The following is an 18,351-nucleotide window of genomic DNA, read 5'->3' on the forward strand; positions in this document are numbered from 1 at the left end:
TGCCGTGCGGTTACTGCAGCATCTGCAGCGGCTGCTTCCCGGCTGCTGGCTGGCTGGAACCCCGAGGCGGGGCCCTGTAAGCTCGCCTCCCAGCCAGACCTGGGAGCCCTGCAGACAGTTCTAGGTGGTTTGACTGTTAACGGCAGCAAGACTAGGTCGCCAAAAGATGAGGCCTAACATTCAGGAGCTAATGAACTTCAGATGCATTTTTATCAAGAAGTACTTTTTGCCCCAGAATAGTGCTAATTAACCTTGTATTTGAAATTTGAAAATCTGGCTTTGAGATGCTGGCAAAAATAAAAATGTTTTGAGCCCATCTAAGCTGGTGGACGTGGAGTAGTAGGCCCGGCACCACGTGGCTCCTCAGCCCTCCAGCGTGATCCACCTGAAGCCTCCCGCCCAGATCGCCCCAGCCCACAGGAAGGACTTGCCTCTGGAGGGCGCTGCTTTTTTTTTTAAACACCTTTATTGGGGAACAATTCCTGTACAGTAAGCTACACATATTTCAGATGTACAGTTTGATAGATTTTGATAGATGTACACACTTATGAAACCACCACAACAGTCACTCCCCAGGAGGTGAAAATTTCGAACTCCTGATTTATCCCTTCCCACCCCTTTTACCCCCCCCCCCCCCCGTAACCGTAAGTTTGTTCACTGTGTGAATCTGTTTCTGATTTGTAGGCAGAATGCTTTTTGTCCTGCCTTCTGACTGGTGGATCCCGTCACAGTTTCTAGCTCTCAGCTACAGTACCACATCCAAGCTGCCCTTGCCCCTTAGTTTAGGCTGGGTTTCTAGAATATGTTCTCACAGCACCCCGCACTTCCTGGTTCCTTACAGCCGCTGCACTTACACGTGTAGAGTTTGTTTTGGAATCAGCCTGGTCCTCCCTGTGCCCAGCACGTACCTAGCTCAGAAAATACTTGAGTAACAATGAAACTAGAGTCTAATTTCAGTTATATAAAATGCTGAAATAATTTGAAAAAAATGAATCTAGGATTAAAACCACATTTCGGTTATATAAAACTAATATACAATTCCTTTTTATCTGCTAGTGACCCATGTAATTTTTTTGAGTAAAGGAAGTACTTGTGTTGGAATGAAAACCTTAAGGATCCCATTGGGCCAGGGCTTTTGCAGCATCACAGTCATGGTGGCGTTTCCTTCTTGTTTAGGTTCTAGGAAAATTATTTCAGAAATCCTATGGACCATTTTAAAGTAGTTCAGCATAGATTAGAAATTATACTAAAAAATTTAAACCTATATAGTTTTATTTTTAAAAAGTGCTTTTAGGTCAGTGGCTTTATGACACTGAAGGTACTTAACATATTCTTACAAGCCTGCTGCTGCTGTGACAGTTATCCTCACAGATGGTAAAGTATGTGCGGTGCGAGGGACCCTAGCTTCCACTCAAGACTTCCTTTTGTAGACAAGGAAATGGAAGCTTATATCAATGTCAAAAACGTGTAGTATCACTGATGATCACTTATGTCTTTGTTTTTTATTTAGCATCGTGAGTAGGAATGTATTGTTGAGGAATGTAAGTAGTAAAATCTTGTGTTACAAGGTTTTGGCATTTACATGAACTTTCACTCATTTTTCAGAATCTGTTCCTAGAGACAGAGAACCCAATACACAAATGAGAACATGTATGCATAATCAGAAGGATGCAGTGCAAATGCCTAGTGAAACTCTGAAAGCAAAAATGGTACCTGAGAAAGTTCCCCGCAGATGTGCTACTGTTGCTGCAAATAAAATAAAGATAATGAGTAATCTAAAGGAAACGATTTCAGGACCAGAAAATGTCTGGATTAGGAAGAGTAGCAGAAAACTGCCCCATCGAAATGCTTCTGCTGCGGCTAAGAAAAGATTACTGAATGTTTATAAAGAGGATGATACAACCGTAAATTCTGAAAGTGAAAAGGAGCTAGAAGATATTAATAGAAAAATGCCCTTTTTAAGGCGGTTCAGATCCTGGAAAGAAAAAGCACAGTAGTGACTATGAAAATGTAGAAGTGGAATTGAGAATCAGGGGCCACAATAAACCAGCAGTTGCATTCTGCTCCTAGCTCTAACATTAATCCCTTGTTGGCACCTTTTGAGGAATTTTCTAAAAGCCATAACCCAGTGGGTCCAAGTGGGAGGACAGTGTCCTCTTAGTCAGCCCTGTACAGACACACCCTACAGACAACTGTGAGGTGGAACTAGATCACGGAGCCTGTAGTTGCAGAGGCACAAAGAAAAGAGAAATGGCCTGTCCTGAGCTTATTCCTTTTCAGAAAGGAAGGGCTGTGAAGAAATCTCTTGATTCCTTAGAGGAAGAAAATAATGGGAAGTGTACAGGGTCTGTAGCGAAAACTTCAAGGACTGAAAACATTTCAAAACATCAACCTGATGCTAATTTTCAGGGTTCTGCATTAAAGTATAAAAATTCAGGTCACCATGACTATGGGTGTCCTTACTGAAATAAGAGGGGGGAAAAATTAGGCACATTTCAAGAGGAAGTGCCATTGAGTATATCTTTTGAGTGAAGCAAATACTTTAACAAGATCCAGTCCCTATAATTCGCAACCCCAAAAGTCAAAAACCACTTCAACTAGAAGGACCGGGGATTCAAAGACGGGGATATTGATAAATGAGTTCTGAGATAGAGTGCTGGAAATAGAAAAAATCCATTAATGTCTTATTTTGTTTATAATATTGGAATTCATACTGAATGATGACCACTTGATATGACTAATTCAGGGAATATATATTTTTCTATGAAAGCTATGAATGTGACTATCAACTTCTTTTTCTCATTTTTACTTTCACGTAGCAGCATTTACAAAGATGCCAAAATGTGCCTCAGTATGAGGCAGGTCTTAGTTTTAATCAGTTAGAAAATAAAAAGTATAGAGTAAGATCAAAACAGTCATATTTTTAGATGATAGTCAAATCTTATGTTTCTCTTCAGCACCTTAAAAAGTTAGAACTTTGTGAATACTTTGAGAAAATTTATTACAATCTCATCACAACAAACTTTAATGGCAGCATGTCTGGGCTTTTTCATTGTGGCCTTCACTAGGATTAGAAAATCTGGTCTTGATACTATAAAGAATTTCTTTGCAATGAGATTTAATTTGTTGTTAATGGGTATTTGTTGAAATGAAAATTCACCAGATTAAATGAACGCACTGTCAAATCTTTTTAACATAGTAACTATTGGAAAAATGAATTGTTATAAGCTAGTTTTTTTCCCATTAAAAAATATCTGTGAATATTAATATATGATTTGCATGTGTATATCTGAAAAAGTAAAACAGAAACCTAAGTGTTTCTTTTCCTTTTTCGTCAAAAGACTAATGTAATGCATATTTTTTGGTTATACAGCTCAACCAAGTGTCTTGATTACTTGAGAAATTTGTTTGTGGTTGCATGTCTGCTTAAAAACAGGCTTTTTGTTTTCTTTTTCTTTGCATAAGCCAGAATATTTCTATCCTATGGAGTCTGTTCTTTGCTCTGTTTATAGTCTGTTTTTGTCTGAAATACTGATACTAGTATCTTGTTACTAGTACAGATGAGAAAGGGAAGAATTCCTAATAAACTGCTAATATTTTTAGGTGCATGGGGTTTGATTTCTGATCTTTAACAAAGTGTTTAAACCTATTTCCGGTCCCATCTTTACACTTAATTTCATAGAAACTTCTTATTGGGTATGTTATGTCCTCAACAAATGCCATAAAATGAAAATGTTAAAATCTCAAGAGTATTTTATGCAAAATTTTTGACAGTTTCAGTGTCATGAAGATTTCATTTTGATTTCATTTGGGGTTAATTTCTGTCAGTACTTGAGATAGTATCATCAGCCTTCTTTCATAGTGGAATCCTTTTTCTGATTTAGTATTTAATTTGAACATATACTTGCCTATTTTTAAGTGCTTGGCCTAATTTTATTTTAACAACATGAAATAAGCATTTGTTTAAGACTTAACATTCTTGTAAAACTGTCTGAAATGTATGCAGAATTTTAATCATGGCCAAATGTACTATTATTACCCTATTTATAATTTTAATTGGCTTTACAGAAATGATTTCTTCATAATGTAACTGAAATCAAATTGAGGATCTTCCTGGTAAAAATGAAATTATTTTATTCAACAAAAGGACTAAGACAAAGTGATACCCAAACTTTTATTCTGCAATTGTCATTCTATAAATCCAGGAGTCTTAACGCAGTTTTAAAATATTGCACTGGTAATCTCGTTTATTCCTAGCTCACTAACTATACCCAAAGTTTCCTAAGCTCTTACTGTTATAATCTTATTTGGTCAATTGGTCGTATTGTTTATCCTTAAATGTTCAAATTTTGCTTCAAAACCCAATATATTATTTTGCAGTAATGCGCAAAGTTGCTAAATACTAATTTTATGTAAATGCATTTGTTGATCATTGTGTACCCACACCTTAAAACAAGATGTTTCCAGCAACAGATTTCTGAGATTGTTTTTCATCTCGAGGCTTCCTAATCCTAAATCAGTACTTAACTTTGTGACTATTGATAGGGTTCCAGAATGTAAGCAATGCCCTCTAGTTTCAGCACAACTAAATCTAGGTAAATGCTATTTTTTTCGTTGCAATATTCGATATTTTCATTTAAACTATGTTACAGTGTCCCCTTTCCTCTCCTGCTTGGATTAGTGCTCCGTTAACTTTGTGTTTCAGCAAATTTGAAAGATGAGAACCAATTCAAAAACCATTACATACTTTGCTTATTACTGAGAGGCTATTTAAAGAGAAAGCAAATTTTGTACTAGAAATGGCCAGGTTTTAAAAAAGCAGCAACTATTTTTGCATTCTCATGAAATCTTTTAGATCAGCTTGACAATCATCAAATTTTGAAATATGATTTCCTATTGCCAGAGTAAAGGCTCATTTTTACAGCATCACGAAGCAATGTATTTCTTCCTGCCCTACCACCCGCACTCTGTCCACTGTCCCGAGGACGCGCCGGGCCCGGGAGCCGGCACCTACCTGGGGGCGGTCGCAGTTTGGAGCCGGGTGCTTAATAAACCAAAGCTCACCCTGTCACTCCTAACAGAACAAAACGGAGACGGAGTTAAGGAAGGAAAGGCAACCGGGCTGGCCTCTTCCTGCAGCGTCAGGCAGGGGCCGCGGCGGCTGAACACCTTCTCTCCGCAAGTCCGTTACCTGCCAGGACAGGAGGCCCCGCCCCCTGCCCGCACCCCCCCAACCCCCACCCCCGGCCCGCCTCTAGTGTCTTGTTTCTCTAGCCTGGAGTCATCCGATTTCTCGGTGGCCCCGCTGCGGGGCGGAAAAAATATGCTGGGTTTGCCATGAGTGCATGCGCGGGGACGTAGGGGGGCGTGGCGTTGCTTGGGGGCGTGGCGTTGTTTAGGGGCGTGGCTGCGGGGTGAGCCCGGCGGCCTTCAGGGGCGCGTGCGCAAGGCGCATGCGCTTCCTGTGGCGCCGCAGTTAGCAGAAGGTGAGGGAAGTGATGGCCACGTTCTTCGGGGAGGTGGTGCGGGCGCCTTGCCGAGCCGGGACCGAGGACGAGGAGGAGGACGAGGAGGGGAGGCGGGAGACGCCTGAAGACAGGGAGGTCCGGCGGCAGCTGGCGCGGAAGAGGTGAGGTCCCGGGCGCGGCGGCGCGGTTGGCGGCCGCGCTCTGCCCCGGCGGAACCGGCCCCGGGCGTGGAGGCGGCGGCGGGCTCGGCGGAGGGACGGCTTCTCCCTTCGTGCCGCGTGGGTGCCGCTCGCTCCCTGCGGGCGCGGTGCGTCTCCCGGTGCGCGGGTTCGCCTGTCTGGCTCTTGGACGTCAGACGACTCTTGAAACTTCGTTCCCCGCCCCGCACTTCAGTTAACGTTCTCTGTCAGTAGCAGATGGATAGATAGGTTTTTTTTTTTAAGTACTATTTCCAAACACAGAAATTGGAGAAAATAGTAAAATAACAGTTTCGCCCCTTCCAGTCACGTAAATTCAACAGTTATGAGGCTTTTGCCACATTTTATCTCCCACCACCCCTGAGGTGAGAGCCCCAGTCGCCGTGGCCTTTCACGCCTGCAGTTTTCAGACTGCGTCTCAGACGATCTAGGAATTTTCTTACGAATGCTGTCACCACCCCGACACAATAATACTTTGGGGATACTATTTAGTAGCCAGTCCATGATCAGGTTTATCCAGTTGTCTCAGACATGGCATTTTGCAGTGGGTTTCTGTAAATCAGAATCCTGCCAAGGCCCACATTTTGTCTCTAGCTTACTTGCACTTAGGGCAGCCCCCCTCCTTTTTCACCTCTGCCGAGAGACTGATTGTCCTGTAGGGTGTCCCACGCCGGCTCTAGATTCGTCTGCTCGCCTCCTCTTGGCGTCATTTGTGCAGACGTGTGTCCATCACCTGCGTTTCCTGTAAAGGGAAGTTCCTTCTAGAGCCTTGGTCAGGGTGCTGCTGGCAGCAGTGCCTCGGAGATGGTGCTTGCTGTTCGTTAATGCACGCTATGCCCGGTCGTCCTACTTTTAGGGCTGCTGAGATGCATTGATCAGCGTGTCAGCTGGACAGCCTGGTCCCTCCGGTCCAGTTCCTCATGAACTTTGCATCGAATGCTTTTACCTGTTAGTCGACGTTGACTGAATCCATTAGCTCCTTAGGATTATAATTATGTTCTTTATAAAATTAAAGTTTGCATTTTACTTACTACAAAATCACACATACAGTATCCTCTTTGTCATAATAAGTTACTAAGTATGTTTAAATTGCTTTAGATATGTCTTTTGTTTCTCGTGTTAGGGAGGTGCGGCTCCTTCGAAGACAAACAAAAACATCTTTGGAAGTTTCTCTGCTGGAAAAATATCCTTGCTCCAAGTTTATAATTGCTATAGGAAATAATGCAGTAGGTAAGTGGAAATGGTTTTGATTACACATTTTGTTGAAAGCGCAAAATCTGAAGTTACTTATGTACTCCATCATAAAAGATTTCAAATGTCTGTTACCTTTGCAGAAAAAGTCATAGCTGAGTAACTGTATCTGACTGAAATCTGTCCCTGCTCATGTGGCCCTGTTTTTGTTTTTGGTTTTTTTTTTGGTTAACTTAAAAAATAAGATTTAAAGGGAATGTTCTTGGCTTCAGGAACTTACAAACTCAAGAACGCACTGTTTCCAGTGTCCAGGTTTCCTTACGCTTCTCTGCCTGTTTTGCCTGGGAGGGACAGGAGGCATGTGCACACGGCTCCCTGGTAGCAGCGGCTCTTGAATGTTTTTGAACTAACAGGTTCCTTTGAGAACATAATGAGAACTCTAAAAATAACAATTATTATCGCTACATTTTTCAGTACTTAATCTCTGAGATCTTTAGATGCATGAATGCATTTAATAGGTTAAAGTCAAAAGGGTGAAGAGTTCAGCTAGAACAGCACACACACGCAGGTACAAGGACACAAACCTGTGTAATTTTCGGGGGTTCGCGGGCTCAGAGGAGAGCCTTGGAGAACTCCGGTTGAGGTTTATTGCCCTGGAAGGCATCCCTAGTGCTGGTACGTGGTAAGTAACTGCTGACTCATTTACATAAAGTTCTCCTGGCCTGATGTTTTCCAGAAGAGTGTTACATGGTGAGATTATGGTCAAGTCTGTCCTTAAAACTGTCTTCTCAGTTCCTGGTTCCAATATTGTCTGTACTCAGGGCAAGGCCTTTACCTTCTTGAGACCTCAGTTTCCTTTTCTGCAGGATGGTGGTGTAAGGCTGATGGTCTTGAATGGCTCTTTTAACTCTTAAGATTCTAGAATAACTTGGATTTATTTTTTAGTGAATAGAAAGTGCCACTTGTGGAACCAAACACTAACTTATGTGAATTATTTTTCACAGCATTTGTGTCATCATTTATCATGAACTCAGGAGTCTGGGAAGAAGTTGGTTGTGCTAAACTCTGGAACGAATGGTGTAGGACAACGGATACTATACATCTGTCCCCAACAGAAGCTTTTTGTGTGTTTTATCATCTAAAATCGAATCCCTCGGTATGTGGGACCTAACTTGTATGTTCATGTAGTAGGTACCTAGGCATCCTTTATGTACTGTTCATGTGAAGTCCTTGTTCCTTAGTGTCTGCTTTTGGGCTGAGGAATTCTGCCTGTAGGCAGTGGTAGTAACCCCACTTTTTTGTTTGTATAAATATTAATGTGACTTGTACAGTGTGTTGGTAAACTTCTGAGGAAATTGTGAGATAAATTTTTTAGAAACAAACCATAAACATTAGATATCTAAACCTTGCCCTTGTTCAAAAAATTATTTAAGCTGGCAACTTTAAGCGTGTTCACACTGTAGAAGCAGGGAGTCCTGCTTTGTGGCTGTTTACCCAGGATTTAACCAATGCCTGGGACATCCCAGAAACTCAGTTAATACTGAACAAAATGAGTGCCTTATGCATTCTATATACAGTTCTGTTGATGTCAACTTTTCATCCTAATCTGATTCATCTGGATTTTTTAAGTTATAAAAGATACTCTGTAGCTGGTGCTGAGTGGTTTCATTGGATCACATTTTCCTAATCTTAACCTTGGGTCCATTCAGGGAAAGCAGCATCTTGGGGCAGTTTGGGAGGCAGGTCAGGCAGGTGAGGTAACCAGGCGGGTGATGTATGTCTCCGCATCTGCTTGTCGGACAGAGCACCTGTCACAGCTGCTGAACGCTGGGTCAGGGGCCAGGGGCAGGGCTCGCACAAGGGAAGAAGTCAGTAGTCCCCTAATCTTATAATGTTGCTTATCTCAAACAGTAAGGACCGAATGTTAGCCTTGGGAACTGCAAAACTTGCTTTCATAAGACTTACAGTTTGTTCCTGTAACCTGTGATCTAAAGTTACTGAAGTTTACATAAAGATTTTTGTAAACATCCAGTATTGTAGGAAATAAATAGTAAGGAAGCTAAGCATGTTCTTTATCTGATCCTTAATGGAAAGTGTTCACTCTCGAATAGACTGTGAAGGTCAAGTAGGAGAAATTTCTGTTACTGCGTTTAGTTATGCCATTGATTGGTTAGGTGTCTCTTGCTTGTTCAGAACCCATGTGTGTAGCTGACTGTATATCCAGTCTTCTCCCCTCCCCTGTCCCTGGGCCCCTTTTTTCCCTCTTGTGCTTCCTTTGTGTTGTTAAGTGTTAGTGTTTCTGGCAATATTTTAATGGAAGACATGGTTGACTTCTCTGGATAATAACATCCCATGAGCATTAATAATCAGGAATCTCATCCTTTGATGGCAATGTGGCATTGCAAGTTTTTTAACTTCGAGCATATGGCCTGGAACTTGGTTTCTAAAATACCATCTTCACAGACATCATTACTGTTTTAGGACACTGCTTGGGCTGAGGTGCTGTCAGGCTGCTTTCGTTTCTCTGACAGCACCTCATGTTTTTGTAATGCTTTCTGAGTTTGGTCTGCACAGTGTGTGACCCCAAGAAGGGCAGCAGGACTGGTACTGTCTGTTTTATAAAGAGGATTCTGGTACTATTCACTGCTGGTATCTTCAGAGTCTCCAGTGCCGGCCCTCGTGGTTGCTCTCAGTGTGCACTTTATTCTGATGCTAATCACAAGTAGTGGCTTGATTCTTAAATTTTAAATTTCAAAGGAAAATAAATACGCCAATAGCAAATAAAGCAAAACAAGTGTTATCCAAAGATTGTATTAGGATTCACATGATACGTATGTGATGACAGTTTGGAGCGTGTGTAACATTTATTTGACCTGATGAAGAACTTGGGATATGATTTGCAGGTTTTGCTCTGTCAGTGCAGCTGCTACGTCGCTGAAGATCAGCAGTTTCAGTGGCTGGAAAAGGTAAGAGAGACGAAGCCTGGTGGCTGGTGAGACTGCAGGGGCTGCCACCTTACAAGGTTCAGTGTCTTTACACTTAAACCTATGTAGCCAGATACTGAAGCGGAGGAAATATTTGCTTTTTCCCTTAAAAATATTGTGGGAATTTGTCACAGGATACAAAGAATAAAAGGACTCATTTGGCAGATGTAATCAGAATGTGCTGAAGGTTGTGGGTCATAGAAACATAAAACAGTTGGATTTTTCCCTTATTATTTTGTTTGAAATTATCCACATGAAACAGGCTTTATATATATATATATATATATATATATATATATATATATATATGTATATATATATATTTTTATGGAAGTGTAGTCAGTTTACAATGTTGTGTCAGTTTGTAGTGTACAGCATAATGCTTCAGCCATAGAAGCAGGTGTTTTGTAGATAGATACTACAATTAAGTCCCTAAGCAATAGGAATTTGGTGTACACCTATTTGAAACTAGACTGGTATTCTTAGAAACATTTAGTAAAAGTTATTAAATGCATTATATTAAATGAGGAATTGTTTAATAAGACCTGTGAACCTTCTGATGGTAGTTTGTGTGATTTTATGTGTGTATTTTTCTAGAAAGTCTGTAGCTTTCAGCAGATCTCAGAAGGGTAGGCAGCTATTGTTTTAATTTGTACTGTGAATGTAGAATGTTTTATTATTTTTGTAGTATGGAACAGCTTTTCTCCTCCTGACTTGAAAAAATTTAAAATTATCCATTTCCAAAACAAAAATTTTTAGGTTTTTTCCCTGGAGATAATACTCTTTGGGGCCCTCTGCTGTTTGGTTCATGTCAGCCACATAATCCTGATAATCGCACACAGTTGAACAGAATTGTCAAATGTTTTGGCTTCAGACTATAAGTGTTTTAGGGAGGATGGTAAATCAGGCCTTGTGAGTGATGTTGTATCTCTTAGGATGCACCTGCTGGTAAATGTGTACGGTGTTAACTTTTGTGTTTATTTGCAGAGCTGCACAATAATGAAAGTAGCCTTATAAATCATTTATGATACATAATATAAAATTTTCTGTTCCCTGCCATTTTCTTCTCTTCATAAAATATTTTCAAACGAGGCGCAGTGACCTAAAATCTATTCCTTTTTTCCTTAAAAGATGGCTGCTTGTTTTCACGTCACCGTAGATTTTAAAAGCTGGAAGCGTCCTCAGATATCCATGACATACCAGCTTAGGAGGACATTGAGGCCTCGAGTGCTTGAAACTTGCCTACAATTGAAATAAACTTAAAATGTATTTAAGAATCATTTACACTGATACAACACTGTTATGAATGCAGCTTGCAAGAGATGGTCTTAGCAACATCTTTAGTACAGTGTTCTCGGGCCCATCAATACATGCATTAGAGAAAGGGGGACACTTTCTGTTGCTGATACACTAGTCTAAATTAGGGTTCTTAGAGGTATCTGTGTCAAAAGAGATCTTAATCACGTCACTACATCCAATAAAGAGTGGGTGTCACTTCCATTCACTGCAACACTGTTCTCAATACTGTTTGCAAGTAGCGCTCTCAGAAAGGAAACAAACCAGAACAAAACGGAAAGAATCATTTGCAGCTGTCATTGGCGGGAGGCGAGGGCGCGCACTAACAGGTGCTCATGGCTGAGTGACCGGCTTGCCTGTGGGTGGCATCCCTGGCTGCTGTCACAGCTGCTCTGCCGTCTTCGCTCCTGACTTCCTTAACTGCAGGTCACACTCCCTCAGGCAGCTGGTCTGTCCTTAGTTCACAGATGAGGACAGTGACTGGGAGAAGGTCACCCAACCGGAAGGTGACAGAATTAAGATCAAACCCAAGTGAGGGGGTGGCAAAGTGTGGGTTCTGTTTCTCTGTGGGCACTTCCACCCCTGTGAGGCATGTGTATCCTGTGAGTGGTGTTAAGTAAACAATTGGAGGGATGTTTCTATTCCAGGACAAAATTACATGTGTATTTTAACTTGCAATCAATTTTGTATTAGGTTTTTGGCTCATGTTCAAGGAAGAATATGCAAGTAACTGTTCTCACGTGTCGACACGTTACTGACTATAAAACTGCAGAATCAACTAGCAGCCTTCACACTCCTTTCCTGAAAGCCCTAAAAACACAGAATTTCCGAGAGCCGCTGTGCTGTTCACTGCTAGAACAACCGAATATTGTGCATGACCTTCCTGCTGCAGGTGGTGTCACAGTTCGCAATGTGTACATGACGTCTTGTTCTTGCTTTGTTTTTAGTTCTTTCTTTGACTGGTGGAGATCTTTCTGAGCTAGTTTGTTAATGATGGTTGATACCAATGTATTGCTGGTAATCCTCAGCATCTATAGTTGCTGGACTTTTTATCTGGTTTGAGTCTTAAAACTTTCCAAACAGTTATCATGTGAGAGCAGCTAAGAGTTATTAACTCTTCAGAGCTTCAGAGTTGCTGTTTCTTTTTGGCCTCTGATAACTCATCATGCAAGACAGTGTTAGACATAAATTACTGTATATGAAAAGTTGGTAAAGAGTGTTTTAATTGTCAAAATAGAAGTTTCAGATACTGAATTTTGGTAGTTGCTTTTTAAAAAAGTAATTTATTTTATTTTTTGATGGTGGGACTGGGGATTGAACCCAGGACCTTGTAGATGCTAAGCGTGCGCTCCACCACTGAGCTGTGCCCACCCCCTCACCCCCCCGGAATTGTGGTGGCTGCTTTAATAGTTTATTTTTAATTCCTGTTACCAGTTATACCCTGACATCATATCAAATTATGATTGTCACTTTTCAGTGGTTAATGTGTTATCATACAGAATTCATTGTTTTGTTTTTTTAAGAATTTAAAAATGTTTTTTAGAATTCATTGTTATTAACAAGTAATAGGGTTTTTTAATTTTAGATGTTAAGTTTACCAGAATAAGTGGCTAAATATTTTACATTATACATTATATCTTTATTATTTACTTTACTTTAGTCCACAAAATTTTAATCCTGTAGCTAACATAAATGTGTCTCTGCAGTATGTTCAGGAAATGCAAAATAAACATAATACTTGCAGAAGCAAGAGATTACTTAGGAAAATAAATTGGCTTTGAAAGAAAATATGCATTATAATTGGTTCAAAATGGCAATAAATGCTTTAAGAGAGACAACAGAGACAATTATTTTTAAAAGCAACCTTTATGATTTAGAGGTGTTTAATTTTAAAATCATACAACAGAAAATGTAAGTGATTTTTTCTCTTGTATATTCATAGTTCTGAGTTATTGTCAAGTATGGAAGATCCCTGCAGTGCTGTACCTGTGTTACACTGATGTGATGAAGTTAGACTTGATTACAGTGGAAGCCTTTAAGCCTGTACTTTCATCCAGAAGCCTGAAAGGTTTGGTTAAGGTAAGGATTTATCTCATTGACTTAATAGCTGAGTTATTATAATGAACTCAATAACAAACATGAACGTGTGGTGTGCGTGTAAAACCTAAGCAGCATGTGGAGCACCTTTTTTCTCTAAATAAAGGTCTGGCAGTTTGATTGTCACCCCTTCTTCCAGACACACTTCTGTAACTTGGAGAATGTTTTGTTCATGTCTTGTCACGATAGAGCAGTGCTGTAAATCCCAGATGTCTGTGTTGAAATGTGGTTTCACTGTTCGAGAAGTTTCTGTAACTGATTGATTTGGAAGGTATAATTTTTGAGAAGGCATTTTTGAGCACAGTGTGGGTCAGATTACCTTCGTGTTTATTCACTTAATTTTGCATGGCACTAGATGTGTGAAGACGAGATAAGCCTGTCCCCTGCTCTCAGTTTGTATGTATCTGTGGGCTCCTTCCCCAGAAAAATCACTGCAGATGTTTTTGTCACATAACTAATTGGCCATGAGGCAATTTTGCTGTGAATAATAAAAAATAAAAGAGGGACGTTAAAAAGGACATAAGAATGAGAAATAAATAACAAAATTAAAAACATTTTCACTGCATAACTAAATGTCTAAAAGACAGTTTTGCCTTAAAAGATAAAATAATGGAAAATAAGAGGGACGTTAAAAAGGAGATAGTGAAACAAAAGGAATGAATAACAAAATTAGAAAGATTTTATTGCAAAATACTAAATATTTGAATACATTTAAATGTGCATAGACTTATGGCAGTACTGTGCAAACAACCGGTTTTATTTTGTGGATTGTGCCTAAGCGCTTGACTTCCGAGTTGATCATGTATATACATAGATATATTGGCTGGCTGGTTCTGCTCTTCTTTCGGCGTTGCACTTCTTCTTTTTCGCTAAAATTTCTTCCTTAAGTGCGGTATCCGTTTCCATCCTGGGGTGCATATTTGTAACCTGAGGGTTGTATCATTGCCTTGTGAAACCTATTGTATGTACCTCGTTGTTCTTGGCCTGCTGTCACATGTGCGTCAGTAGACGTTCTGAAATTCTCTGGGAAGCGAGGGCTTAACTCTGCACTTTAAAATCACTGACAGATTTGTAAACTGATATGCAGTCATTTTCTGGTGGAGTATGCGGTCTGGCTTCATACTCTCTTATTTTGCACTTCCAGTAAGTTTTAGCACGGTATTTTCTATCAAGTCTATGGACATAGTTGTTATGAACCACTGTTTTAAGACGCCAGGCCTGCTGGTCATTGTGGACACCACCAGGAGGGCTCAGATTCATGTGACGTCAAGGTGGGAGTGCTGCGTCAGTGGAGCAATGAAACCAAACTGTCAACGGGCTGTTTCATCTTTTATGGCAGAATTGCCTGGCAGCCAGTCAGTTGTGCGCTGCGAAGGCCTTGGGGAAGTGGTGCAGCAGAGCCGTCTGCGGGAAACACGCTGGCGGTGAAGGTGCTGGAAGGTTCCGCTCGTGTCAGCGGTGCTCGGGGCCTGGGCGCTCCGGGAACACGTGGGCTTGTTCCGAGTCTCCTAAATCATCTGTCCTGTAGAGTTTAAGTTAGCTTTCAGTGTTCAGAAACATTCTTTAAAGGGAAAATTTTTTTTTTTTATTGATTTATAATCATTTTACAATGTTGTGTCAAATTCCAGTGTTCAGCACAATTTTTCAGTTATTCATGGACATACACATACTCATTGTCACATTTTTTTCTCTGTGAGTTATCATAACATTTTGTGTATATTTCCCTGTGCTATACAGTGTAGTCTATTCTACAATTTTGAAATCCCAGTCTATCCCTTCCCACCCTCCACCCCCCTGGTAACCACAAGTCTGTATTCTCTGTCTGTGAGTCTATTTCTGTCCTTTATTTACGCTTTGTTTTTGTTTGTTTGTTTTTGTTTTTGTTTTTTAGATTCCACATATGAGCGATCTCATATGGTATTTTTCTTTCTCTTTCTGGCTTACTTCACTTAGAATGACATTCTCCAGGAGCATCCATGTTGCTGCAAATGGCATTATGTTGTCGGTTTTTATGGCTGAGTAGTATTCCATTGTATAAATATACCACATCTTCTTTATCCAGTCACCTGTTGATGGACATTTAGGCTGTTTCCATGTTTTGGCTATTGTAAATAGTGCTGCTATGAGCATTGGGGTGCAGGTGTCATCCTGAAGTAGATTTCCTTCTGGATACAAGCCCAGGAGTGGGATTCCTGGGTCATATGGTAAGTCTATTCCTAGTCTTTTGAAGAATCTCCACACTGTTTTCCATAGTGGCTGCACCAAACTGCATTCCCACCAGCAGTGTAGGAGGGTTCCCCTTTCTCCACAGCCTCTCCAGCATTTGTCATTTGTGGATTTTTGAATGACGGCCATCTGACTGGTGTGAGGTGATACCTCATTGTAGTTTTGATTTGCGTTTCTCTGATAATTAGTGATATTGAGCATTTTTTCATATGCTTTTTGATCATTTGTATGTCTTCCTTGGAGAATTGCTTGTTTAGGTCTTCTGCCCATTTTTGGATTGGGTTGTTTATTTTTTTCTTATTGAGTCGTATGAGCTGCTTATATATTCTGGAGATCAAGCCTTTGTCGGTTTCACTTGCAAAAATTTAAAGGGAAAATTTAAATAACTTTCTTTAACGTTTCCATTTCTTGCTCTGAACATGATGATTTGCGGGCGGGGTTGGAAGAGTGCTGTTTTCCTAGTGACCAAGTACCGTCCTCCTGGGTCACTGCGTAGTTTCTGTCCATTGAAAGTGTTGTTTGGGTAACCATGGGGAGTTCTCTCAAGTGCCCGCTGTGTGGACCCACAGTGTCTCGTGGGCCACAGCCTGGAGGTGGTGCAGGTGGCCGTGGCGCCAGCCAGGGTCGGGGGGAGCAGCGGCCAAGGTTAACCCGAGGAGAGGCTCCCGGGAAGGTGGCCGTTCAGCTACACTTGGCAGATGGGGGCTCCTAGTGGGTAGGGCTGTGCAGAGGGAGGCAACGTGAGCACGAAGTGGGCACGTTCCGGGCGCCTGGGGAGAGCGGCGTGAGTGTGGGTGGGAGTGGGGTGCAGAGGGAAGTGAGCTCACGTGGGAGGGGTGCGCCGAGTGGCGCGTCATGTCCCTCTAAGGCCCTCAGACCCCTGGGGAGGCCCTGGGGTCACACCTGTTCGGGCAGCGCTTGGACCAGGGGTCGGCTCGCTTGGATGTTGTGCCTTTTGAGCGTGGAGCTGAGAGGCCGGCTGGCTCCGCTGGCTGCACTTCTTTGCTTATGTCTCGATAGCGTAGGGACTGGCCTGTGTGCATTGCTTCTAACTGAGTTCCCAACCTCAATATTTCAACAGCTTTTTTCTCTCCTTCCAGAATATTCCCCAGAGCACAGAGATACTGAAGAAATTGATGACGACAAATGAGATTCAGAGTAACATTTACACATGATTCTGAAGATTGTTTTGTAGTGTATCACCCATCCATTCGTTTAAGGGGAGCAGCGTGCAGTGTTTTGTAGGTTACTTTTTTCAGGGAAGTATTTTGAGGGAGTGAAAAACAATAAACTTACCTTAAATTCCTTGTAGTTTTAGTTCCTTTTTTATGGTGGTACTGTTCACAACTGAAATAAGCCATTTTTTTATCCACTAGGTGGGAGTATTGTTTTGTTTGAATATTTTAAGGTAATATAGTTAAATTGCTAAAAAGCTACAGATACCAACAGGTTTATTAATATGTCAAAATATATACTTGAGTGCAAAAATTCTGTATGGTTTGTGAAAGTTGATGATCTATGGGTGATTCTTTTTTTTTAATCTTTATTTTAATTGAAGTATAGTCAGTTTACAGTTCTGTGTCAATTTCTGATGCACTGCATAATGTTTCAGTCATACATACACATACATTTATTCCTTTTCATATTCTTTTTCAGCAAGTTACTACAAGATATTGAATACAGTTCCCTGTGCTATATAGTAGAAAATTCTTGTTAATCTGCTTTATATATTGTAGTTAGTATGTGCAAATCTCAAGCTCCCAATTTATCCCTTTCCACGCCTTTCCCCCCAACCCTGGTAACCATAAGCTTGTTTTCTATGTCTGTGAGTCTGTTTCTGTTTTGTAAATAAGCTCATTTGTGTCTTTTTTTTTTTTTTTTTTTTTTTTTTTTTAGATTCCACATATGAATGACATCATATGGTATTTTTCTTTCTCTTTCTGGCTTACTTCACTTAGAATGATGATCTCCAGGTCCATCCATGTTGCTACAAATGGCATTTTATTCTTTTTTATGGCTGAGTAGTATTCCACTGTATAAATGTACTTTGGGTGTCCTAGGATGTCTCATCCATGGTATCAGGCCTGAAGTCCAGAGTCTTGTAACCTAGGTAAGGTCTAGATGCATCTTCTACAGAAATCTACCAAGTAAAAAGACAAGTTGTCTGCTCACTACACACTCAGTGCACACTGGTGAGAAAGGGACAAGCCATCTGCAAGAAATGCTTTCATTTGAAGAGGCAAAGACTGGGACACAGAGGGTAGGTGCTGGTCTGTACCAGTTCTGAAATTCCACTGGGCAAATAGTGCCCAGCTGCCTCCCCTGGTGAGAGGTACTCCTTGACAAGGCCCAGTTTCTGTTCTCTGACAGCCTCTCCAGTCTCATTCTTGGCCCTTTTCTAAGGCTTTGTTTTTCATCACATGCCTTGCCCAGTCTCAAAGAAATGACCTTTGTTAGCTGAGTAGCATTCTGATCCATAGAAAGATGAGCACCTGAAATACCACACCCTTAAAAACATTGTGGGCTTTCTGTGTATCTGATCACAGTCCACTGCATGCGCCAAATATCACATTGTTAAGAATTGTGAAGGATTAGGGATTTTGCTGACTTGCAAACTTAGAGGTAAGTCTGCCGCAGTTTCCTGCATCCTGGTATAGACACAAGGCTCTGGGGTAGGACTTTATTATAGCATAGCAAGAAGTGTGTGCTTCCTATTGGTGTCAGCTCCTCCTGTCCCCCAGTCCCTTGAGGAGGAGGCAGAACCATCCAGGTGGATACTGTGCTTGCAGTGGGTCTGCCTCACAGCTGAGGACTCTCAGGCTTTGGGAATCCAAATCTATGATGGCAAGCAAACCTGCCTTTTCCCTGCGGGAAATGCTGTTCTACTAGACG

At 41.1% G+C, this 18,351-nt stretch overlaps 2 protein-coding genes across 2 annotated transcripts in view; both read left to right on the top strand.

Annotated features, from left to right (window-relative positions):
- The window catches only part of BRWD1 (bromodomain and WD repeat domain containing 1), a 106,714-nt gene extending 103,108 nt beyond the window's left edge, over positions 1-3,606 (top strand). The window contains exon 42 of the mRNA XM_074353727.1: positions 1,606-3,606. Coding sequence (XP_074209828.1) covers positions 1,606-1,997 — 392 coding nt within the window. The 3' untranslated portion in view covers positions 1,998-3,606. The remainder of the gene's footprint in view (positions 1-1,605) is intronic.
- A 1,844-nt stretch (positions 3,607-5,450) lies between these two features.
- On the top strand, positions 5,451-16,764 carry PSMG1 (proteasome assembly chaperone 1). Its single transcript, XM_074353916.1, has 7 exons — positions 5,451-5,629; positions 6,789-6,895; positions 7,861-8,012; positions 9,760-9,822; positions 11,830-12,028; positions 13,079-13,215; positions 16,560-16,764. The coding sequence occupies exons 1-7, from the start codon at positions 5,499-5,501 to the stop codon at positions 16,632-16,634; spliced, it is 864 nt and encodes a 287-aa protein (XP_074210017.1). The 5' UTR covers positions 5,451-5,498; the 3' UTR covers positions 16,635-16,764.
- The last annotated feature ends 1,587 nt before the right edge of the window (positions 16,765-18,351 follow it).

Source organism: Camelus bactrianus, chromosome 1 (assembly GCF_048773025.1).
Source record: "Camelus bactrianus isolate YW-2024 breed Bactrian camel chromosome 1, ASM4877302v1, whole genome shotgun sequence".
Classification (NCBI taxonomy): domain Eukaryota; kingdom Metazoa; phylum Chordata; class Mammalia; order Artiodactyla; family Camelidae; genus Camelus; species Camelus bactrianus.